This window comes from Sinohyriopsis cumingii, chromosome 13 (assembly GCF_028554795.1).
Source record: "Sinohyriopsis cumingii isolate HCF-2022 chromosome 13, ASM2855479v2, whole genome shotgun sequence".
NCBI lineage: Eukaryota > Metazoa > Mollusca > Bivalvia > Unionida > Unionidae > Sinohyriopsis > Sinohyriopsis cumingii.
In genome coordinates this window covers 56,860,020-56,886,974 of record NC_142973.1, presented here as the reverse complement: position 1 = coordinate 56,886,974, position 26,955 = coordinate 56,860,020, and the positions used below count along the sequence as shown (strand labels likewise).

The following is a 26,955-nucleotide window of genomic DNA, read 5'->3' as shown; positions in this document are numbered from 1 at the left end:
TCCCAACCCCAACATAGCACTGTTTAGTTTTTGCAACGTTTTGCAGACCAAGGAGAGATACATTCCGATGCTTGACAAGAGTAACCTTCAACTTCGAAAGGTAGTGTTTTTATACGTCCCTGTTGAGCATGGCCGTTTATCACTCGCAATTTCAAGGCTTAACGGTCTGTTGAAAATCTTGGCTCAATATGTTTGTATATTTCAACATACTACCTTGGCAAACGCATGTACTGTACCAATAACACGAGATATTTCACAATAAAACAATCGAGACATAGTACAAGGCAATCTGAGTGTATATTAAGAGGGATCAGTGCAATATATTATTAGGAGTTAAATAATGAAATTTTTAACTTTCTGCTTCCTTGGCATTTTGATACAACACTTTTCAATCATTCGATCAAAGCGAATAAGGCTACGACTTCGTTTAACAAGTCATGTGCCAGCTCACGACCTTTTCCCTACAAACATGAGCTATGGGGAAAACACAGTAACTTCATCTAACAATAATCCAACAGGCTGATAGTGTGATCTTTTCCTTCCTAAGGAGTCATCCATTTAGTATGTATGCAAAAATCTGGCAAAGCTTGACCCTTCCCTGTATACATGCATACTTTTTTTTACACACACCCCACTTGTGTACGCACGCTTGAAGCACACCCCCATTCCATAGAACGGCATATATTTAATCCACGCAGAAATCCTGAAGGATTAATAATATTAATGTGTTTAATAAAACAGATTGTCCACCGACGTTGGATGTCTGGCTGCATCAAAGAAATAAGATATATTAACTTTCAACAGATGGTCTAGTGTTCGCTAAAATTAAAACGTCGACTGAACCCAGTCACATTAGACAAATTATTATCGAGGTCACCCCCCATTTCCTATGCGTACGTACATTATCAGTAGACCCCCCCACATGCAAGCGTATGCTTTTGGGTTATCCCCCCTCCACGGGTACGTACTAAATGGACGACCCCTAACGGCCCTGACCTTTGATCTAGGGGCTTGACTTAATAAGGTGTGAGCAAGTTTCATCGAGATAGAAATCGCCAGGTCTTAAGCCTGCAGATAAAGCACTATTATTGTTAATTAGCCATCTCTTGTTTGAAAAAATTCAACATGGATGACTAGAATGACAACTCAATACAAGGCTGACCCAGGGCTCGACCTTTCTTTGCAGGCAGTGTTGTTGTTTACCCATGTCACTGGAAAGCTGTTTGGGTCAACGTTCAAATATTTTTCTGATACAAGTGCTTAAGCATGCTTCCATAAGCGAGTTGCAATCAGACATTACATGCAATTCAGTGTTCTGCAAACATGTACACGGGCTCAAAATGTACATTATATTTAAAATTTATTTTGACCATAGAATCATAATTTAATATAAGTGATCGTTATGGTGTAATCCGAGGTTGTAAATAGTAATTATTATGTCCATAATGGAATGGGATGGCATCTCAAATTTCACTAATATATGTTAGGTGGTTCAAAAATTATACTCTGGACAAATTTACAAGGCACATAACTACACTTTCCTGTTGCTGTAACCTTGACACAGAGGCTGGGTGTATGGCTATGGCACAAGTATGTGATTGCACTATCCAATATTACCTGATATATAATTAACTGAAGTATCTTTAAAGTATTTTCACTGGTTTGAAGTGAGACTGAACAAAGATACAAATAAATAAATTTTTACATTTTGTTGTTGTTGCTGTGATCCCGATCTTGAGGCATGGGACTAGCTATAGTTGGTGAAATACTGTTGTATGAAAAGATCTCATAATTATTATATAAAGCTGAGGGTCAACAAGGAAATCTAAACAGACAGAGAGATCGATGTCACAATGCGACGCACCCAACATGGGATGAGCAAATAAAAATAAATTTACTTGCTCTTCAGATGAACAAAAGAAATGTACAACATGGTGAATATCTGATGCAACTTTTATTTAATATGTAGGATTTACATTAACAGGAGACTGTAAATATTGGAATGTTTGCTCCCTTTTCAGAGAGAAGTTCAATTATCAGCATAGGTTTACAAATATAATATTTGTAATTTATGTTTTCTCCTGATTGGCTTTAATCACAGATATCAAGTAATCACATATCTTTACCCTTTGCAGCTGCCATTGATCAATTTATATGTTAGCAATTTAAATAAGAGACCCTGTTATATTTGATTTTCTAAAACATCTCCTCAAATTTACATTTTCACCTATTTGCAAGTGATCTTGGAATATGCCCATATTTTTATTTTTCACAATTGTATATGTATCATACAAATAGCAGAGATTTTGAATCAAATTTAAAACTTTGTTTTCTGTACAATAACAGATGAAATATGGCACAAAATGGTTGAAAAATCTTGAAGAAAGTTTGACAAGAGAAACTGTCCCAAGCATGGTACTACACTGGGTCTGCAATGTCCAAGATGTAAATGCCATAAAAAATGTGAAAATAAAATCAATTATGCTTTAAACATAATGAAACATTTGCAGGTCATTTGTTGCATTGGTCAGTGTAGTAAGTCACGTTTAAATAGAGGAACTATTCAAAATACTTTGGTATACAATGTGCCTCTTATTAATAATTTTTTTTTTACAAATGCCAAGTTTGTTGTTTTCTTAAAGCATTTACTTTAGAAGGCTTTGAGCACAACCAACAGAGACAAGGAAGTGTACAAACTTTGATTCTGAAGGACAAGCTAGAACATTATCATATTAAAAATTTCATATGTTCTTTTTGGAAACCTGAAGCTATTGTAAACTTACCCAACTGATGAACTGAACATTTTCAGACTAGTACTTTCTCTACAGAAGAACATCCTTTTCAGAACTCTACGTTTCTATACAAAACCTTTAAAATTGAGCTTTTATCATTAAAATATCAAAGGTGGATTTGACATTGATTCTTTTATCCTTCTTTAAAACACATTTGAAAGGCAAAACATCTTGCAAAAGCTTGTCCCTGGTTATGTAGTACCAGGCCTAGGACCTTCCATATCTCTGGATGATTTTCTAGATTAAATTTTAGAAACTTTCACATGACATTATGCTAAATTTGTGAACATAACTCTCAATTCCCCAAAAGAACAAGTCAAGAGAAAAAAAGACCAAATTGTTACACCGCAAACCTCTTAGAAAGAGTTCCAGTATTAACTGTATGTGACCTGATTTTTAAAGGAAAAAAATCAACAATCAACTCAAAATTATGATTTCAGATGAAAATCTTGTATGCTCCGATGAAAAGGGGGCCTGGGGCATATGAACAAATTTTAGAACTGAATATACAATTATTTTTTTTACAGAAATGTCAAAGCAGATTATTTCAAAGTATTAATCAATCAACAGGAAGAGCTGACTTTGCTCATGAATCAAACTTTGTTGTTGTGTACAATTTTAATTTTTTTTTATAAAGAAAAACAAATCATGATGATATACAAAACCAGGTCTGAGGTATGTAAAGAAATTCTAATAAGGAGCCTGGTTTGGAAGGTATTATTTTCCTGCTTTTGAGAAAAATAGCATTTTCATTAGTACCTTTTTTTACCCGAGGACAGCCCTTTCATTTTCTACAGAAGGATCTCTTGTCAGTGGGTATTTTAATCTGTGGCTTGTAGCAACCACAAAATCCACACAAATTGGAGCCAAATGAAAAATAGTTCTTTCATAGCACATTATCTTATTTGCCTTACTTCCGAACATACTGAAATATTTGTCAGTGGCAGAGATAGGGAAAAAAATAAATGGAGAGAAACTCACAAGCTTTAAAATTGTACACATGGGGATTTTTTTATTCTTGAAAGAGAGTTAAGAATTTCCTTGAATTTTTCATTGCTGAAAAACAAGACTTCTAAAAAAATGTTAAGATGTAATGACTAGTTAGTTTTTTGTGCCTAATGAACGTTCCTTGCAAAAGCGCTGTTGTCAAGTGAGGAACCAAATATACAAATTCTCAAAAGCGTTGGGGACATATTTGAAAATGTCATGTAAAATGGGTACTGTCAACATTAAAGACATCAGTGCCTTAAGCCAGTGTATGGCTCTGCATGTAACATGATTGTGTACTTCTATCTACTTCATGTGATTACAAACCAATCAATAGAAAATTATGTTAACTATCTAACAAGCTTGCTTGTGATAAATTTGGAGAAGTTATAGAAATTGATTTTGATGTGCCAAGATCTCTATGGATATTATGTTTGTTGAACAAGAGGCTAAATCTCATCAAGTAATACTAAAGAACTTTCTGTCAACCGGTAATAATTTTTTTTTCGTGGCCAAGATATGGAGTATATAATTGGATACTGTAGAGATAGGTACAAAAGTGACATCAACACAATTTTCTAGTGAAAGGACTTAGCTTACTAGATGACTAATTCATTACTAATGACTAGATACTGGGTAAACTGTTGTACTATTAAATAATGAAGAACAGAGTACTCAACACAATACATATTAATTTTGAACTTTTCACTGCTACACATGTATGCTCTTACTTCTGCTCAATATTAAAGTTTCTGATTTGTTAACGAAGACAAATTTTATGCAATCTCAAGTTATAGATGAGTGGTTACAAAAATAACTACAATATACACAAGACATGGCAATAATAACAATTATATTCTTAAGACATGAAACCAAGGAAAAGGTTTCTTGATCCAAAGCTAAGACACCAATTTTATTTTTGTATACAACAATTCTTGTAAAAACTCGGAAACAGCAAAACCATCAACGACTTTTTGATGTGATGGGTTACCAGAGATTTATGATGAAATTAAGACTGTAAAATTACACAATTCATTAACTTTACGCCTTAAAAATAATTCTTCGTTTCTGACTCATGTTCACAGGACTTGTATTCCCTCCAAGTTATACCACAAGCAAACCATCCATTTATCTACTGAACAAGAATTTCCCTCTGTCATCATAAAAACAACTCCCAAAACCGTATCAATTCAGTCTGAACTTGGAGATGTGAAAACGTCTGCCAAACTCTGGCTAAATATAGCTTAAATCTCCAAAGACATTCAAAACCAATAAGTGATCATAGATTTACTTGGAGAATTCTTGTTCAGAAGATTTTCAAGAAAGCTATTTAACAACTGTATTTTGCATTGCATTAGAATGCCTATTTACAGGTGATTTTTATTCAAATTTTACTGCAAAGGGTCATTTGTATTACAAATCACATGATGGTTCCTGTTGGATCATGGCTCAAATTTGAACCATCAGTATACACATATCACCAGTTAAGATATAACAAATTATAAGTGTAGTGCTCACAATGAGAAGTCTCTATGGGGGAAAAAATGAAGATGTCAATTTATTTAAAAAATGTTTGTGATCAACTATTTTTAATATTTTTTACCTGAACTTTTTTGTTATTATCTCAGAACACAATTCAGCCTCAATATTAAAACCTACAGAGACTTCTCACAATATCACAGGCTTTGGTTTGAAACATATAACTCTTTACAAAATCCTGAGAAAATAAAAATAACATGTAAAACTTTGCACTGAGAAATCGCTGCTGACCCTACATGCAGTAAAATATAAAAATATAACAACATGTATGTATAATATATAGCTGTATACATGTATTCTGAAAGACTAGCAGCACCCATATAACTCACTACATAACCAACTCCTGCTTCAGGCAATTTTTATACAGGACACAGGTCATCAACAACACAATCCTTCTGGAATTCTGTTTAATTTTCCTAAATCAACGAGATCTCACATTACTTTCACCAAAAAGTATTTTCTTTCTGTGCATAAAACAATGACAATGAATGAAAAGATCTGAAACTGAGAATTTCACATTTTCTTAATCATAATTGTTTTGACAAATTTGTTGTTGTTGTTAGTTTTTACTACAAATCTGAAACAACCTCCTTTATTACAGGGACTGTTAAAAAAACCTTACAATTATTTCCAAACTGTACCATTCATCTCAATATCTAATATGTCTTTAACAGAACAATAACACAAAAATAAGTACAGAGTGGAGTAGACACTGAAAGTGCCGCAGGCCCTAATTTTGATTGTTTTAAGTATTTGTGGTCACGGATAACGGTAATTTGTATCTCAAAAATGAGCCAGTCATTTGATGGATGCCAAGTATTCAAGTGATTTATGCTGGAATCAATGAATTTGAACTGCAGTAAGAAATTTCAAGGAAACAACTCTTTGAGTCAAATATAGATAAGCTCGATTTGATTCAATTTAGAGGTCTGCAGCATATCAACACTTGACAGGTTATATGGTGTCAAGGCAAATGAACTAAAGTGCCATGACCAAGGAAACACCATGGTAGCTACATAGTATGATCTGAAGAGGCACTGTTGTGGGTATCAAGTCTGGCATACCAACCATTGTGCCACTAACATACTCCCTCAAAAAGGACAAAACTCTATTTCAACACTTTTACTTCATCATTCCCACCAAGCTAAAGAAAATAATCTTTTATCATTATAAAAATGTCAACAAACAAATGTCCCTAGATTCCAGCTACAAACATGATTAAAATTTTATTTCAAAATGATGCTAATGTTTATCATATTTTCAAACAGAAAATTCAGCACAACCTTAAATTGCAACATTTGCCTTTATAAATACACTACACTCATAAATCCGACACATTACCAAAGCTGATAAAAAAATTATATTTGTAGAATTTTATGCTGAATTGTTCAGTTGTTGTGAAATAAATGATACACCTGTGTCCTGCAGAATGCCTAAGAAGCCATTTAACCAATTTCTTTGTATTCATTATTGCTGCTGATTCTCAAATGATTGTCTGAATATTTATCCTTATTGCCAATTTTCTGTTTGATCTGAATATTGATTCCTACTATCCTGATCACCTACTGTGATTAAAGCTACATTGAGACTATACTGTTATACTTTATTCAGGATTTAGGATATAGCACTATATGTATGTGGGACTATATAACTGTCCTGATTAGCTAGGATTAAACATGCTAAACTAGAAGAAAATTAACATAAAATACAATAAAAATTCACACCCAACACCAATAGGACCATAGCATCATGCACTTGGAAAATAAATGGGGTGCCTGGTTACCCCTCCCTCATAAAAAATCAAAAACCATAGTCTGGGCTTAAATATCAAGCCCATAATAAAAACACTGCTGAAAAGAATATCATCTTAACCTCAAGGTGAAAATGTCGAGCTAGTACATCACAAAACTATTTTGACTTCAAAACAATTACTCTGAAGTATGAAGAACATCCATGATAGGTTTAGGAAATAAAGGGCACTTTAAAAACTGAATCAATAAACTTTTTCTGATTGTGACCAAGACATCATGGTGAAAGGGGTCAGCAAGTGCATCAGAGAATCAAATGTCATGGCATCATGAGGTTTCATCCAAAGTATAAGGAAAATCCATAAGAGCATGTAGAAATTAAGAGAAAATGAAAAGCCTGAACCAAAACTGTAACAAAAATGTTCAGTATCTGTGACCTTAATCTCAAGATTAGAGGGGCAAGCTCACATGTAAAGAATGAATTGTCTATGTGTCATCATGACTCATTCCAAGAACCAAAAAAAAAAACAAGGATTGATGAAATACAAGCAAATGCACCCCCCCCCCATTTTATACAACTGTGCCCTTGACTCCATGATCAAAGGTGCAAGCCAGCATGTTGCAGAATGAATTAAGTTTCAAAAAGAATGATTCTAAATATTAACCAAATCATTAAGGGATTTATTAAATATGTGGGCTTGACAAGAAATTCCAGAAAGTTCTGACAGCTATTGATACACCTCTTTCATTGGTCATTTTTTATTTATGGAGTTCAACTCTTACTTGTTCACACAAACTGCTTCTTAGGGTTCAAAAATCATAATTTTATGTTAGCATTGCCATTCCAAAATATGCATTTAGAATTAGAAAATAAATCACCAACCAATTTTCAGCCCAGTTTCAGTGACCATTTATCAGAAGTACTACTAAAAATGATCTGGAGCAGCCCATGGCAACTCTACTTTTTATTTGCAAATTATGGATGAACATCATCACACTCGTATTTGAAATTACTGCTAGCCCTAAAGGATAAAGAGGAATATGTTCCGATGGCCCTAAATACTAGCTAGTGCCAGAGCTATGGTCCCCTTTGATTTGACATAATCATATATTAAATGAAAATAAGTGCTGTGGTTACAGCAACAAAAATCAAATATACAATCACACTTCAAGTTTAATACAATTTTAAGTAATTTTCTACTGAAGCAGAACCAAGTAAATTATGTCAATCGAATAGTTACACGAGTTAGTATACTAGTGCAAGAGCTATATGATGTGCCAATTGAGCAAAAAATAAAAATGAGTAATAAATGAAAATAAAAAACAAAAGTCTCTATACTCTCAAAAAAAAACCTCAAACAAAACAGGTAAGAGAAGTTGTATATTACTTGGTTAAAACAGAAAAGTTATGCAACATAACCCAAAATGTTAGAAAAATGACATTAAAATTTCACAGAATTCATAACATTTGTACATTGTGTCTTTCATGGGAAAATCTTAAAAAGTAATAAAATCAGTTACTTTGATTAAATCTGGTTTAATGCAACTATGATTTCTCATCTCAATTTGACCACCAAGATCAGCATTACTGTTGCAATACAGAAAAAAAAGAGAAACACTGATAAATAATAATCTCTCTCTAGAAAATTGGTACTTTACTGTTTTAGCCAAGTAAAATGTGCATAATCTCTGGTGGTCATAACAAAGGTATTTGAAAAAAGGTTGTTGCTAGATAATGTGACAAAATTCTCTTGCATTGGTATTTAAAAAGATACCAATCAAACGAGCATTATTCAAAGGCATCTTTAACATAAATTGCACATTCAAAACGTGCATTATGGCTAGATTAATAATTATCTCAAATCAAATTAGAAACTCTTACAAACTTTTGTTTTCTTCATCACATTAACACCTTCAATACAACTTACAAGCAAGCTGAACAAAACCCAGCTGTTTCATAAAATCCAAGAAAATCTATTACAGTATGGTCCACAGACTCTTTATTCTGCACAGATCTTGCAACCTTTCACTTCTATCCTACAGCCAACTGCTTGCAAGCATAATTTTCCAGGCGACATTTACGATGGATCTTGATCATCAGCTCTTAAAGTGGTACCTAACCTGAAGGTGATAGTTTTGGTGTACAAAAGCATCAAGAACAAATTTCTTTAAACAAATCTTCAAGGGCATGTTGCTATTGATTATGTAATCTTGATGGTGCACATCTTGAAACAAGTCATTAAAATGTAAAAAAAATCTTTGATAAATTACACTTTCACATACATACATTTGAAGAAAACAAAACAAGATTGGGTAACAATATTCTAATACATATAACAATTACAATACATTTCCAACTAAAGGACATTTGCACATCTTCCTACCCTAATGAGACCTTCTCAATAAGGCAGTCAATATTTTTCTTCAAGTTAGACCAATTTTCAGTGAGAAGTAGAAAAATATGATGTACAGCTACTGCAAACTTTGGAAAACATGCATTTGAAAAGTTCAGCAGCATGACCGCAACATGAGGTAACATCATACTAAAAAGTTCATAATGTACACTTCAACCTTGAGGATGTCCAGATCAAGTCTCAGAAACTGCAGTTCTAAACTGCATGGAGGTAAAAAGATTTTTGCTAGCTTTTTTAGCTCAATAAAATCTTTTTGTTTCAATTTCATGTCAGTACAGAAATCATCTCTCTTGCCAATAGCAATACTAAAATACTGCATGCCCCTTTCACCTTAAACATGCTGTTGGTCCTTGGCAAATGTTTGTAGATAATGCTGTGGAATTTGCAACAGCCTGATCAAGCAGGGATGTCTGGGCAGATTAAAGTATCCAAGGTACTCCCAAAAAGATAGTCTTGGTCCCTGACAACTCCACTTAATGTAGTAAACAAAATCTGGATGGAGACCAAACCCTGACAATCCAATATCTGGACCTAACCACACTGATCATATTTTCATATTTTATCCAATTATTTTGCATGTCTGTATTTAAGCATCATTTCAGTAAAAACTTGACATGAAACTGAAAGGGGTGGCAGGTCTACATTTTCCAGGGGGAAATATCAGTGTTATTCAACAGTTACCTACATGCATGATGCATCTTCCAACATCAGAACTGACTAGCATTAAATTGACTATGTAGTTAAAACAACTGGCAAGTCAAAGGCACATCTAATTCTTCCAGATTACCCATGGACCTAAAAATGACAAACGTATGTAACATATAGGAACTAACTAAATGATCTAACAAGTGCTCTTATTATGCAAAGACTGCCATATTCTAGAAATAGCCTTTCTGAACAAATAACTGGCCTTGAGAAACTAATATGCAGTAAAACAAGTTATTCTTTATACTGAAAAACTTGTCAAGTACTACCTACTCTTTCAAGGTCATCATACTTTCTACCACTACATGATCACAGAGCCATCATTTTATTTAAAAACTACAAATATCATTCAAGGTCTACTAAATTCAGAAATGTAGGTCCTGAGATGTGAAAACGTGATCAATACAGATTATCAATGCTCCGTCTATATATATATATATATATATATATATATATATATATATATATATATATATATATATATAATGTCACATAGACCATTGTATGTCTAATATTATGCTCTTGGTAAATTTTGTAACAAAGGATGATACTTAACAAAGGTCAGGAATTAAATTTTTGATAAAAATATATCAGAATAAAAAAATATTTATCTTCTCCTTATACATTAAGGTGGAATGCAAATAAAATTAATCTTTAACAAGCATGGTTTGTTACTTGTTCTTGACAAAACAGGACAAGGAAAATACTACATCAAATCTGACTTGGATTTCATCAACAACACATACATCTGAACCATTCCAATTTCTAAGTCCAAACTTAAATCTTAAGACACTGTGAAACTGAAGGGAAAAAGACAAACTGAAAATAGGACTTGCAATTTAAACTTTCACAACACAAAACCACTAATGTCAGTGACAATCAGGACAATAAAATCCCGAAAATAGTGGAGGATGTCAGACATGGATTATGGTGCATAGGATTTGAACTCGGTCTGGTAAGAGGCCTGCGATACTGTTGGATAACCACCTCCAGCAGCTGCAGCAGCATGATGGTAATCATATTGCTGATATTCTATCACTGAAAAAATAGAAAATCAGTAGTATATGAATTGGGAGGTTTTCAGATTATTACCTCTAGCTGAAAATGCTTATAGATATTCTCATAAATTGTTGAATTCTCAACCATACTGCTGAAATTGTACTAGAAATAATACCTCTGCATTTACACAAATCTGGACATAATTTACTAAATTACATGTATGCAAAGGTTTTCTTTAAACTGGATATTATAAATTTGTTTTCTTCACAAATGATTTCTTCAGCCAAATGACAAGATTCCTAAAAGATCAAATGATAGTATACATATGAAAAAGAGCCATCCTAAAATCGAACCACGGCCTCATAAGTAGTAGTAGCTGCACGGTTTACAAACATCAGCACACCATTGGTTATATGGTACCAATTATAGTCAATTTAGAAAATTGTCAATAAAAATAACTCCAAAATAACCACAGGAAGTTGAAGCCTTTCCCACCACCAAAGAATGATAAACATTAGGTACTATGTAGTGAAAGTTAACAAGATGTTAAAATTCTGCAAAGGTATACAAAATTGAAGATAAATATAAAATATATCAATACCCTTAAAATATGTTGCCAATTTTTGTTTTATATAAACCACATTTCCTATTTAAAAAATCCAAGATTTAATCTGGTGGTACATCATCATCAATTTTTTCATTGAGTTCACATAGAAAACTTTTGACTGTGTGTGAAGTTACACATGTGGAATGTGTTCCACTGTCAAGCACTTGGGTATACACCCTGGTTGAGGTTTTCCCTCAAAAGGTAAGGATAAGAGATGCACATCCAATATGTGGCTGACACTATATTGCCTCCTCTCTGCAATTTGTTTTATATAACAGAAGCCATTCTCCACTGGTGGGTTTGACATCTTGAAGCTTATTTGTTGAGTTTTCATTCCACATATTTTGCCAAGTATCGATAACATCTGGTTTAGATAATATTCGAGGCTGGCATAGATCCATTTGTAAACGGGTGACTTGTGGGCAGCTTTGGCCGGTTTATCTACCCTGTTATTACCCTCAAAATACCAGTATCAGGCAGCCATCAGTACAGAATACATTGTTCAGATTGTATGTGTAAATCACATTTCTGCACGATTTTGTATGCGCAAATTACAGTTCTGCATGATTTGGGGTATTAATGGGTTCTCTTATTTTGTGAAGGCTTTCAACGTGGAAAGGGAATCCAAAAAGCTGGCAAAATATTGCAGTTGGGAGGATTCAATGAAGTTTACAGATCTGAGAATAACTGTAATTTGGGGAGAGGCTTTAAGCAGTAACTGGCTCAATATGGTGCCACTGGGTGATGCAATGGCGGCACCAATTTTGTTTCCAAAGATACTCTCTCCTGTTGTTGGTTGTGTATCTTTTTTATGCATAATTTCACATTTGTATATTTTTCCAAACTTTTATATTATGACGCTGTTCGATCACAAGAATGTTTCTATTTTTTCACCCAATAATCCAGTAACTATGTGAAACTAACCGTTTTACTTTCTGTAAAATTGTGTGCTTATCTTTTGTCCATGATTGTAATTTGTTCTTTAGATAATGTGAACAGAATGTTTACTTAGCTAACTTTTGTCCATGTTTTTTATGCATGTCTGGTAATGCTCTTTTATTGATCCTAAAAAATCCTCAATAATTTGAATGATAAAGCTGTGTATAGTTGTAATAACTGTATTCAACATTCCTTTTAAAATCTTCTCCCAACTAACTGTACAAGCTTCTCTGCAATTATGCTGCAAGAAGATACGCTTAAATAATTGCTGTTGTTAACTGTCATACACTTGGTAACTGAGAATGACAAATATTCTTTAACTGTACTTTTTGGTTGGAAAGTTGTGCAAAATGGCGGCATTCTTACTATGTGGAGGAGGGGGTACAGGTTGAGGCATTTTTCCAGGAGCACTAGTTACAACTGGTATGGATAAAGGAATAGGTCGTCCCTGATATGGATTTATAAGCTGCTCCGAACCTGGAAAATACAAAAACAAACAATGACCATTCATTTCCACATGCAATACAAAATGTAGCAAATTACAAAGTTTAAAGATGTGAATCACATTTGTACAATACAAACTGAAAATACCAACTGCCAAGGCAAATGAAAGAAGACAAATATGAAGGTAATAGTGTTTTATGGCACTCAGCACAAAAGTGGCTATGCAGACCTAACTAAAGTCAAGTTAAAAACTATACAATTGCATCAAGATTTAGTAAGATAAAGCTTTTGGAATAAATGTAAACATTAAGTATAACAAAATAAAATATAAACAATGATGTTAAAATTGCATAAAATGTACATACATTAACATATACAAGAAACACATGTAAAATCCTTAAAACATGATTAAAATTTGGTGTATAAACTGCATTCCCTGAACAAGTCCAAGATTTTCTTGAGTCGTACGTCTTTGTACAGTTTCTTGAAACAGCTCATGTCAAAATACTTCTGTTACACAGGGTGGAAATCGACATACTTTACAAAAATGTGTTCCACTGTCAATTGACACTGGCTTGGCATGTATTCCAGTTGAGGTTCACCTTAGGATTTGTAATTTTGACAATTACTGTCAGTAGTAATAGCCACTAATTATCAAAGTGAACAAGCTCAACATCTTACTAAGGAAAGCCATAAAGGCTATCAAACCATTTTCCTGCTGACTTGTGTATGTACATCGATACTGCCACTTCTCAGCTGTTATTACTGTTCAATAATTGTAATCTTAATAATAATCAGAGTGACTAAACCTGACATCTTATGATAACACAGCAGTAAGGCTAACTGGATTACATGTATTTACCCTTTTGTATGGATTAAAATTTGAGTCTTTCTCGGATTTATGGAATAAATGTGGCTTCTCATGAGGCATAAATGATATAATATTAACCTTAGTGGTACATGTATTTTAGTCAACACTTCTTTCAGTAACGAATACCTGACATCAAGAGACAGAAATCGGATTACTTAACACATGTTATGCATAAAATACTGGTTCTGGATACGTATTAAAATTAAATGCGGCCGCTTGTGGGGGTAAATTTTATGATATTGCACTAATATGATGGCCGCTGGTCATGTTAGCCAGGTGGCCTTTTGTGAGGGGTACTTCTGAACACAAACTCATCAGTGCCAATGGATTCTGGCCATAAGAAGCAGGTGGTTCCTGGTCGGGGGGGCCATTCAAGAGTGGGACTACTGTACACGTATTTAAAATTTCAGGAATCACGCCATGATCATATTAAATTTGAATTCAAATGCGATCTCTTCCCCATAATGATAATAAAGACTTATAAAAATGATACTAACAGTTGCCTTGCCAGGTGTTCAGCATTACAAAGTTAATGTTAGGATTGGTTGGCCTAGTGTCAGGATAATGTTACTAGGTGGGACATGATGAAACATGTCTGTGGCGTAACTTAAAAGTTTATAAAGCTACGTTAAAAATCCAAATCACACACACATATTTACCAACCAGTTGCCATGGATATACCACTGTTGTTAGGGAGCAGCCATAGGTAGGAAGCAGTTGGAAACAAGTTTTCCATGTTTGTAAACACAAATGTTAGGTGAGTTACCTCAGATAAAAATGTGACAGCATGTGCTAAGAATCACTCCTACCAAATTTTATCAAATATGACTGCCCTTTTTTTAATAAGCAAAAAATCGATTCTCCAAGGTTAGTAAGGAAGTCACAAAGTTGCTTTGTCAGCCATACAGAACAGAATCTTAATGAAGCACAACCTAACAAATGCTCCAAATAAGTTTGATTTAAAGTCAATTCTGGAGATAAAGTTGAAAATAGTGTTTCTCCATATTGTTTCTATGGACTTCGCACTACTGTTATTGAAACAACCCCAAACAAAACTTTGATAAAACATTGTTCCAACATAGTTTAATCAAAATTATTTCTGTATTTCTGTAATAATAAAATAAACATTGAAAATTGGTTTTGCAACAAGCTGCTAAGGAAGCCATGGCAGCAATGGGGTGTGGGGAACCAGACACAAATTTTGACAGCATGTCCTACAAAACATTCTTTCCTAGTTTGTTCACAATTGGCTCAGGCATTATCAGAAGATTAAATCAGACTTTCCATCTTATTTCCTTGGAAGTCACATCATTGCTAGGTGAGCCACTTTAAAAGTAATTTTAGTGGAATATGTCTTAGTTAATCTCAACTGGCCTAGAGGTTTTATATGTAAAAAATACAGCAAATGTGCACAGATGTTTTGCCAATGGACACAGGGCCATGCCACAAGCTTACATAGCCTTCAATCAAGTAAGTAAGCTTTCAAAAAAATAGCTTTATAGGAAATAAACATTTTAAAAAATCCTGTAATAGCTTTCATGCGGTCACCTTTGACAAAGTCAATTAGAATTAAAATTTAGTTTTTACAATATGGCTAGAGAATCAAATTTTCTAGAACATGCATGTTTTTAGATGACCAAAAAAGGATAATGTTTGTCAAAAACTTACAAGTAAATCATTCAAGAATGAACAAATTTTGAAACAATACAATCACAAACCATCTAGTGTAATTCCAAGCTGTGCAAGAGTGTATTCTGCAGCGATTATTTTGGCTTCGTCAATGGACTTGCTCAGCTTGTTGGGCTGGAATGGAGTGGACAGCATGGCAGGAATAGTTACCTGTAATGAACATAGAGGCATGTTTTATGTATCAAGAACAATGCAAAACTCAGTCTGCCTGTACAAATATAAAAAACAACTTTTGGAAACATCACTGGAACCACCATGAAAATGTCACTTTTGGAACAAAAAATAATTTGGCTATAGAGGCGATCTATTTAGACAGGTTTGTTTTACACTAGAATTGTGCAATGGGAACCCAAACGTAGCTTGTCTGGGATGGATGGCAGCTTACTGAGGGTATTTTATGGGGAAGTTTCAATGTATTTAATTTGGATTGCTTACAAAGCTTAATACTCTGAATTTCTGTAATGTATCAGTAACCTAATTTACAGAAAATGTGTAAGAAAATTTTACCATATTTAAAATAATTAGCCAAGATGTTGCAGTGGAATGTTTCTCTGCCAAATTTTAAGCAAAGTTTGAAAATATCAATCATTAATACACTGAAATGTAAAGTTCTAAAAATATCAGTATGTAGCCAACAATGTAGGATGAACCATAAATAAAAGGCTACAACTACCTGTATTTATTCACTCTATGCTGTCAATATTATTTAAGGTAAAATATGAGCTGCCCAAGTATCATCCAAGACATTCTAGGTAAACCAATTCAACTCCATTGATGACACAAGTTAATATCTCCCAAATGCAAATATATTGCATTTTAATATATTGCAATCTGCTTAAAATTTATGAAAAGTGATGCCCAAAGGTTCTCCCTCTTCCATCTTTAAATAAACAGTAACCTTCTAGTGAAGCTTTGCCAAATCTAATGAAATAGGCATCAAGACATGTAAATAGCTATAGAACAGTATAAATGTTACTGTCAGCCTCAACTAAAATTCCTTACCTTGATTTGGAGAGAAAAATAGGCTCCTATCAAAGTATACTTTAGATGTGATCGACTGGGGAAGGGGCAGCATTACTAGAATAAGCTAGTTGTTGAGCATGCATAAATTAGCATTTTCACCCTGATGCTTGCATGAGATGCACTCTTTAAAAAGAAACAAAATCATGTGACACAGGTCATACAAAACAAGCTGTCACCATTCACAAGTCACTATTTTTGATGGCTATAACATGCTCAGCCTCTGGCTTACTCCAATAATTACCCCCATCTATCACATCTAAAATATGCTTGGATGGGGGCCATCATTAAAACTCAACAGTTATTACATTCTTAAAAATGCTTGTACAAAGTACTTGTCTGAATTTATATCCCACAAGTATAATTGTCTCATGTTATTTTGTTTCTCTTTAAAGAACACCTCTCTTGCAAAGCAATTGGGTGAAAATGCTTATCTGTACATGCCAAGAAAAAGGTCATATAAAAAATAATGGCATTTATACAAAAAAGTGGAAAACTGTAAATAAAATTACAAATAAATCTCTACTGCACTGGACCATCATTCTAAATTAACCACCACAATTAATGACTCAGAGAACTGTGAAAAATAATGATGACAAAGGTGAGACTAGAGTTTTACGAGTTTTTGCAAGAGCTTGTAAAATTCCTATCTGTGTGTGCATGCAAATATCTGACCTTGAAGAGGAAGAGCTGCATATCTCCACTACCATCCCTTGTTATGGTGGAGTGTAGCTGGTAACTGGGTCCACCCCAACCATTTCTCTGACACACTTCTTCCAAGACCTGACACATAGCAAAAGCTTCTATTGAAATTTGTTTCATCAACTCAATTATGCAAAATGAAAACAATCTGAAAGGCACATGATAAATTGTTTTCTTAAAAAGTGTGCGTGCAAAATGAAACTAAATCTTGTACCTGTTGAAAGAATCCACAGAGTTCCAGAACATTATAATTTAGCATACCATGAACAGTTAGGAGTGGAGCTCTCCATTCTACTTTAATTTCAAAGTGGATTTCCTGTGGATTCATCAGTATGCACACCTTGGACATGTTTTTCAACTGGATATAAATTACAGGCTACTAAGCAGTGCATTAAATAATCTAATCCAGGGGTCAGCAACCTATTTTACACAGCATGCCAATTTTTTCAGATTAATTAAAAAATGAACAAGTGTGTGTCACCAGTAAGAGAGCAACACTGTTAAAATCAAGATTTTTGGCAGCATTTCGCATGCCACACAAAATCTCTCAACATGCCACCTTTTGGCAAGCATGCCATAGGTTGCTTACCCCTGATCTAATCAAACTACATTGTAGACCTCCACTAAACTTTGTGGATGACTTGCCCTTTGAGTAATCAACTTTGGGGTCAAAAGCCAAGTTCACTGTTACTCCAAATTAACAAATGGTTTCTGCATAAAAATTTCATTTCTCAACTGTGCAACTTTACCAATGTTTGTTTGTCAATGCTTACACATTTGGTAAAAAATAAGCACGTTAATAATGTTGTGAAGTTTGTTCTAAACGAGTTTTTGGTTTTGTCAAATGTTTATAATTTGGCAGCTCTTGCAAAGTGATAACTGCAATAACAAGTCACATCAAAGCATAACCAAGATATAATTCCACCCTTTTGAAGTAGGTGAAGTATTGCATCCATTTGTGGTCTGCCATATTAATCTGAAACATGTATTTGTGCATTTAGGAGACAGTTGGAGCCAGAACTTTCTTGACCTAAACTAGGTCAAAACTTGTTCATATGTAACATTTTTTTTGTCCTTCTAAGTACATCATCCCCTCATTTTAGTGTGCCTGGATTACTTCCAGACTTGCTTCTAATGTGGGGAAAAGTATGAATCCCACTTTTTATTTTTTTAAAATTCTCCTAAAGCGGACACCAATTTAGTGAACATGAATAAAATCGTTATCAAAATTGGTAAATGAAATGCTGATATTTCACTAATATTTCACTTGTTTCATCATCAAAACAGTAATTAGTCTCTGAAAATTTAACTCAACATCATGAAATTGATAACATAACAAGTGATATATAATGTTAAATTTTCTTTTTAAAAATCTCAATATACTGTGAACAGCAACATACAATGAAATAATGGTAACTCAGTTTCTAGTAATGTCCACTGGTAAGAAATAAAATACCACTTAAACAAGTCTTTGTGTTTCAATTTTATCTTTTAATTCGGTTTTAGTGTAATCATCATAAATGCAGCATGCACTCTTCTATTTAAATGTAAATAGTATCTTGTCTCCAACTAGCATTAGTGTTTGTCGCACTGATACAATCAATTAAAAGTAGACCTACTTTGTATTATCACTATATCATGTCTTTTGTATCAGATCATGGGGCAGAATGAAAGAGTTAATAAGCATAAAAATCCTATCTGCACAGGAACTAGTGGTCACAATTGTGTGTCAAGTAAATTCATTTCAATTGACAAACAATGTTTACGACATTATACAAGTAACATAATTATTTCTTGCAATGAATATATTCAGCTCCAACATGTTACCAACAGAACAGAAACAACCCTAATGTGTTTTGACATTGTTGTAGCTTGAAACATATATCCATTAGAAAAGAAAAACAATTTTGCTTTGTTCTGAATAAATAATAATACCAGAACACAGCCACTATTGCATGAAAAATCACTACAAAATAACGAACCGTATTTTCACTGGTACATATGATTACATGTTTAAACCTCTTGGAGTAAGGTTTTTACTGATCTCTGAGCAACTGGTCATTTTGAAAATAAAGGTACTGGTAATATATATTGTATAGCAAACTACTTTATTAGAAAAAAGATACTTATCGACAATTATTCTCAATGCAAAAATAAAAGTATTTAACCTGCCTTCCCCCACCCATCTTCTCATTGCTGGGGTCTATCCATTTCTTAGGGTTTTTTTGGAGGCACATGTAACATCCACACTTGATTATGCTGTGGTCTAGTTTTTGGACCCTGTTGTGTACAAGTTAGCATTAAGTGACATCACAGTACTGATACTACCTTTAGACATCACCACACTGACATCCCCGTTCTTTAATTTTGCTAAATTCACTACCTCTGGCATTCCCTTCTGATCTGCACATACAGTACCCAAGCAACAGATTTTATCTTTTGAAGGAACTGGAAGAATGCTGGACTAGAGGAAAAAATTGTCTATGAGAACTACACTAGACTTCTCCATGTATTTTGCAAGTAAGGTCCTCACAACTTAGGTACCAAGGTGTCAAGTCTGGTCTGTTTGTCTTCCTGCATAAAAATGGAGCTGGTCCACATAGCCATTGTGTGGATCAGCCCATTCCCAAATGTTACATTTAGCAAGTAACTGGATAATACTGCTTAAAGGATACTCGTCGTTTAACAGCAATCATTCTTCCGTCCACATTCTACTCTTTACATACCTTGTAATTTTCTAAACATGTACCAGACACTTCATTTATAACTAGTCTTGTGTTACACATCTTGTCATGTCCAGGCTAGCATCAAGGTGGATTCTGACATGCCATTTACATAAAAAATACACCACCAGTTTTTAAAAATGCTATCTTATCATTAGTTGGTGGAACAATGGGAGTCTCGAAAGGATTATGTGGATCTCCAACCAAGGTACATGTCAGAAAATCTAAGACTGATATAACTAGATGCATGCCAAGAAAGAACAGCATATATTTTTCAGTGTTGTCAATTGCCACTGAGAACTGCCAGTCGTTTTTCAGATGGACCAAAGAAAATGCATTTCACAAATACATGTACAATGATCGCAATGGTTATGTCTAATGAAAAACCTGAATGCAGAGAACAATGGAATTTATCCAGATATTACACAAACAAATTAGAAAATTCTTGAAGTCTGGCTGGTGATGTCCAAGAGCAAGATATCCAGGAAAATCTGGAAACCTTGCATCTATGCACATCATACTCTCATGAAGATTCTTGTACATGCATTATGACGTATACTGCACACAACGAAGCAGTACTTTTAAATTATTTAAGAAAAAAAATAGCACTGTTTCAACACTTTAAAGTGCAATCTTGAATTTTGGAAAATATACTGAATCAGTTTTTTTTGTAAAATTTTGAAGAATGGTAGCTTGTCAGACGAATACAATCATTGCCTCAAATAAAAAAATGGCAAACAAGAATAGACAAGCACTTTATTATTATTTTTTTTTAATTGTATAAATATTGCATGTCCTGCACTTAGTATAATTAAACAATTTCTTTTTCTTTTAATTGAATAAATATTGCATGTACAGCACTAAGCAACTACTACTACAACTACTGCTTTTTTTATTAAATATTTGAATGACCAAACTTTGAACCCAATTTAAATTTTCAAGTGAGGATTTTATGTGCTACAACATGTGGGGACAAAAATTTTAGTCTCAGGAAAATGCAAGCACATGTATTTATTGTACATGTTTTGCTTCACATATATTTGTTGTGTAACTGTCTTGACCTAGTGCTTTATTGTTAATCAACAATTCCACAGTCACTGCATTTATATTACTAAATGCCAAACTACGGAAGTTGTTGGTTAACTGCATGTTAACAACTCGAGTTTGATCCAGCTGATGCATTTGCCATATTTCTGTGCATCTTTCTTGAAATGAAAATAAGAAAATTTTGGACAAGATCATTTAGCTTCCTATTCTATCTCTGTGTTAAGCATCAGATCAACACTTGCTGCCTTTACAACTACTACTTGATAGCCAGTGCATATACCACCCAATTTCCACTGCATTTCCATTCCGGCTACCACCGTAACCACAGACCACCAACCTGGCTCAGGATAACTTTTCCTCTCTTCCTGGCCAGGTAAAAATTGACTGTGCCAGGGAAAATGTTACTGCTTACTTGTCTGTGGATCAAGAAGATGCCGAGTCAAACCTTGAGAATAAAAGTTGCATCTGCCAACTTTAACAAGCATCCAAGGTCCACACTGATTAGCAATGAGTGCACACCAATTACTGATTACTTTTGTTTATTCTGCATACTTGTTCTCAAGTAGAAAACATGTCACAAGAAACCAACGTCGTTTTTTTTTAAAAAGGTACCAACTCAATATTAAAATGGGTCCAAATTGTGAAAATATTATGCTTGGAGTGAAGACAGCAGATTTAAAACCCTTCTATACAATAATTATTAGATACAATGTCTGAATGCTAAATTGAGAAATTGCAGTTTCACACCCTGCTTTTGATATTTTAATGATATTTCCATTTACAAGTGACACGTTTTGGCAATTTAGGCATCACTTCAATTTGGGATGACTTTCCTTTTTAGAGAGCCATCACACATCATTAGTTAGACCAGTGACAAGTTTAGAGCCAGACAATGTCTAACAGTTTAATTTTTCATCTGGTCAGCGTTATGCTTGCGCAAGGTCATGACCATTTTTAAGATTGTGCAGTTTTATTGATACACTGTCACGCCAAAGTAGGACACCAACTGAAATATCTACAAGCATGTAATTACTTTTCACATAAAAAATATTGCTAACTTGCATTATGAAGAAGTATTTTAAGTGTCTCCACTAATTTCCACCATCATTCACACTATGCTATTGTAATATATTCATGAAGCACTTAATGCAACACAACAGTTGATAGATTGCAATTTACTTGGCGTCATGATATAGTATAACCTTCATATTCTTTTGGCCAATCTCGAATCATCCCAATGCAAGGCTATTTTGGAGATGTTCTCTAGAAATGTAAGTCAATGACTGAAATGAAAATTGCTGGGATGCTTGGAATTCTTCTTTCAAATACAAGTTACATTTTTCATAAGAAAATTACCTAAAGAAATATCTAATGATGTCTTCACTTTGGCATGACAATGAATCAATAAAGCTGCACAAACTTGAAAATACTGGTGACAATGGGCAAGCATAACAGTTTGACCAAAACAAATGAACAAAATGTTTACATTATATTAGCTGGCTCTTAACCTCCCACATGTCAAACTCGAAAAGATTCATAGCTTGCTGACAGTACAATTTCTCCACATTAAAATGACACCTAGATTATTGAAAAGTATAGGTAAATTAAAAAAAAAAAGAACACAAATAAAGGGCTCGTGCGCAAATGACGTTGATTTCATGGACAGGAGGGTTCTGATTATGTAGTACTTGCTTACTACTATTGCACTGATTTCCTTTTCCAGGACTACTGTCCCCAGTCCAAGCCAACGATTCTCTCCTCCAAACCCCATGGGATGGCCAGAATTAAAATGAACATGTTCCCAGTCTGATTCCCAATTACCATCCAATTACACAAGAATCTCCATTTTGCATTTTCAACTCTGGAAGTAGACCGCCTCCTAGCCTGGACAATTCAGCTGGTTATTCCTGCTCGAAAATTGGTCCTGACAAATTGCTTGCTTGAGATGAGCCGAGTGTGAAGATAGAGATTATCTATGGGCTGTGGTGGAGGAGAAATCCCCTGTGCTATGACAGCAAGTCCCTCCTCTGTGGACTTGTCTATAAAGAGGTTGAGTGGGTCTTTGAACCATGACTGCTGGGGTCTAAGGGTGGCTACCAGGACGAGATGAACAGTGGAGATGGAGACTTGGTAGAGCATTTGCAAAATTATTTTGAAAGGTGGGATGGCAGACTTTGCAAGTGATCTCCTTGGGAGGCATCTAATATGTTTGGGAATAAACAAGGATTAAGGTGATGCTAGGCACGATTTGCACTGTGCAAGTACTGTACATTATAGTACAGCCTTATCTCCTGGGTAAACTCGAACCAACCCGAGAATTATAGTCTATATATACCTTTATTTAATTTCGTGTTGGAGAAATCAAAAAATATTTACATGTAAAATAATAATGAAAACAATCATAGTAGTTTATAACAGTTTATTAGGTGTTGGGACACTAAGAATATATTTTTTTTCTCACTTGCATATACATCTTAGGACACTTAAACAAAAATTATGACCCAAGATTTACAGCCATTATGGTAGTCAACAATAAAATCTAAAAACTTGCAAGTTTAGACCTTGGCCCGCAGATAAGCTGATCCCCCTTCTTACAGGTCTTGATTTTTCCCCAAATTATTCTGCTTATATGCAAGTATATATGGTATGTTACGTAGAACAAATGTAATTATGCAGTATCTTTTTTTCTTTCAGTCAATGGCCTTGACTTTGATCCCATTATGCCCAAATCAATAGGCTTCTTCCTTTAACCTTAGCACAAGTCATGTGCAAAGTTTGGTCAGGATAGGAAATGTGAAACTAGAGATATTGTGCAGAAATGAGCAAGATAACAGAAGGACAGACAGAAGGACATCATAACAATGTAGCCTACACAGTTTGATTTATAAACTACATCTTAAAGATCTGTCATTTAATACACATCTTGCTGTCGATTTGTCTAACTCTTTCTTTCTTAATGTATTGTAGTTTCCAGTTCAGTAACTTTTCCTGCAAAATAATATAGAATATGCTAATGCAGAGTCAAAAATCTGTTTCTTACTATAACATTTACTCCATAATTATGCAAGAACTGGTGTACAAAGTAATACTTGCCTTAGACTGCTTTCAGCTGTGCACTTTTACAGTTTGCAACTTCCTAAATGCATTTCATGCTATTTCATAGAATACTAGTAAAGATCAAGTTTCACAGATATTGTATAAAGAATGCAAATGAAAACAGCTATACAGCCCTGATCGAGTCCAATGATTTAAACTGAATGCTTTCACATAAAGACAAAGTCCTGTAATTAAATAAACATCTTTATCTTGTAATGCATTGGATAGGAGTTTCAACACAATCAGATGAGAGAGAAATTAGCATTTCTTCACCACAACCAACCTGAGCTAAGTCTCCAGTATATCAAGGACCGATATGTAACATGTTCCTCAGGTTTCATGATCACAAACAATTTGGGCTTGTGGGTCAGATTAACATTTACTATAGTCTATTTTTGTTCTCTCCCAATTGTCAAACAAAAGTCCTCTAACCAGATTGGTGCAACCAACTTTTGACATGCTTTTAACATTTGATAGTGGATATGCCAAGTTACATTGTACAGACCAACCCTTCTTCATTATCATTTGATACAGCCTCTTCAAATTTTATAAATCATTTTGCTTTTCTTGAACTAATTGAAATTTCCAAGCTGACTATTTCTTATTAGCACATAATGTGCCTGGAAACACTAATCTTTTAATAATGTCATCTAGAAAAAGCAGAAGCCCAATAAATACTGCACTGAATCAAAAGCATCTTGATCATTGCCATGACTGAAGGTGATACACAAGAACCTGAATTAAATCAAATCTGAACTGAATAAACATCTGAAAACTCTGGGTTTTATTCCCCAAAGGTAGGAAAAAAATGTTAATCTTTTCAGGCTTCAACATTTCAAAAGCGCAACTGGAACATTAGCTTTATGATAGGCTAGTGAAAGTAAACTGTACAGTGAAGTCTGTGTTTGTAAATATTGATTTGTTTCAATATTATACTGTGAAAAATTCTGAGAAAAAAAGAGAAAACAAAGCAGTTGAGACATTTTATGAAAACGGGATAAGGAGTGATAAAGCATGGGGATTATCTGATCATGATTGTCTACACAAGAGGTATACCTGTCTTGGTGGGTAGGTGGATAGATAGGTAGGTTACAGCAGGCTGTCATATATCAAGTTAACAATGAAGTTTAATTTGTTTTGATCCTATCTTTAAGGTAGACAACAAGTTTCTATTTTAAATAAACTTTCCGATAAGAAACTGATCAAGATAAATCCAGCCAAATCAAAAGCCATGACCATTGGTTGTCAAGCAAGATTGAAGCTAGAAAGATGATTTCAAAGTAATGGTAAAAGGAATGAATACAGAACAGTCTGAAAATGAGAAACTATTTGGCATCATGACAGACAATATCTTGCCCTGGAAAATATGAGTTGACAAGGTCACTGTACAGTAAACTTGCTGCTTTCACTGTACAGTAAACTTGCTGCTTTAACTCTTGAACAAAATAAAATCTCATCACCTTACAGAAAATGATATCCTATATGGCACACTTAGAATAACTGCTATTCTATCTGGGATACAGTGATACAGATAATCAAGATAGGTTATGGACATTTCAAAAAAGAGTGTTAAGAGTTATTCTTAATTCTGAATTAGATACACCATCAACAAATATTTTTAAAAACCCCAAGTGACTCCCCAATTCAGCAGAAAACGTATCTTCAAAAGGATTTACTACTAGCCTTTAAATTCTTACATGGGTTGGCTACTGATTATCTTAAATGTAAAAATGTAAATTTGTTGAAAATGTACATTTGTGTTAACTAAGATCCATCTCAAACAACACTTTATATTTACCTAAACCAAATTCAGAGTTTTATAAGATTAGTTTTGCTTGTTTTTTCTGGAGCCAAACTATGGAATTCCATACAACCCTATATAAAGTCAGCAGACTCAACCCAAGCTTTTAAAAAGCTTCTTAGTCAACATATACAGAAACAATGATTTTAATGATTTTATGTAATTCAGCATTATTACTCTCTGAAACAATATTCTTTTATGTACTCACCAGTAATGACATACACATGTTCACAACTGATCTTTGCATGAATCCTGTATGTATTCATCCTAAAAGCCTTGTTCACATTTTATTATAGCTGTAGCTCAATTAACCCCTTTTTAATAGCATCTGTACGACACCTCATCTTGTAAAAATTGTGCATCATATATATATATATATATATATATATATATATATATATATATATATATATATATATGTACACATGTAATTAAAGAAGTTCTCACGGAGGATTGGTCAGTTGAGAAAATGAGCTTCTTCTTTCAATAGTATAATTATTATTATTATGCAGTAGCATTTCAGAACACTTCAGCACAATAACAACTAATTGGTACTAACTAGAGCTATTGTAAAAGAAATGTATAAATGGATTGCATACAAATTTAGCAAGATAAACGCCATCCAAATAAATATAAACATGAAGCACAAGTTAAAATATAAACAAAATATTACAATTCTACAAAATTATATAGAATAAAAGATAAAGCCAACACATTTAAAATTCTTTTCAAAAAGTTTTATTTATATATATATATATATATATATATATATATATATATATATATATATATGCAGGGGGCATTGGGAGACACGAACAACAGAACTGCAAAG

General features: G+C 33.8%; 1 protein-coding gene across 3 annotated transcripts in view; it reads right to left on the bottom strand.

Moving 5' to 3' along the window:
- Window positions 1-1,935: 1,935 nt before the first annotated feature.
- LOC149785627 (putative RNA-binding protein 46) overlaps window positions 1,936-26,955 on the bottom strand; it is a 136,010-nt gene continuing 110,990 nt past the window's right edge. For all 3 annotated transcript variants that reach the window (XM_089979444.1, XM_089979446.1, XM_089979445.1), the window contains 4 exons: window positions 17,430-17,537; window positions 15,764-15,884; window positions 13,097-13,207; window positions 1,936-11,223 (listed from right to left, as the gene is read on the bottom strand). In XM_089979444.1, the coding sequence (XP_089835570.1) occupies window positions 11,111-11,223; window positions 13,097-13,207; window positions 15,764-15,884; window positions 17,430-17,537 (453 nt within the window). In that variant the 3' untranslated portion in view covers window positions 1,936-11,110. The remainder of the gene's footprint in view (window positions 11,224-13,096; window positions 13,208-15,763; window positions 15,885-17,429; window positions 17,538-26,955) is intronic.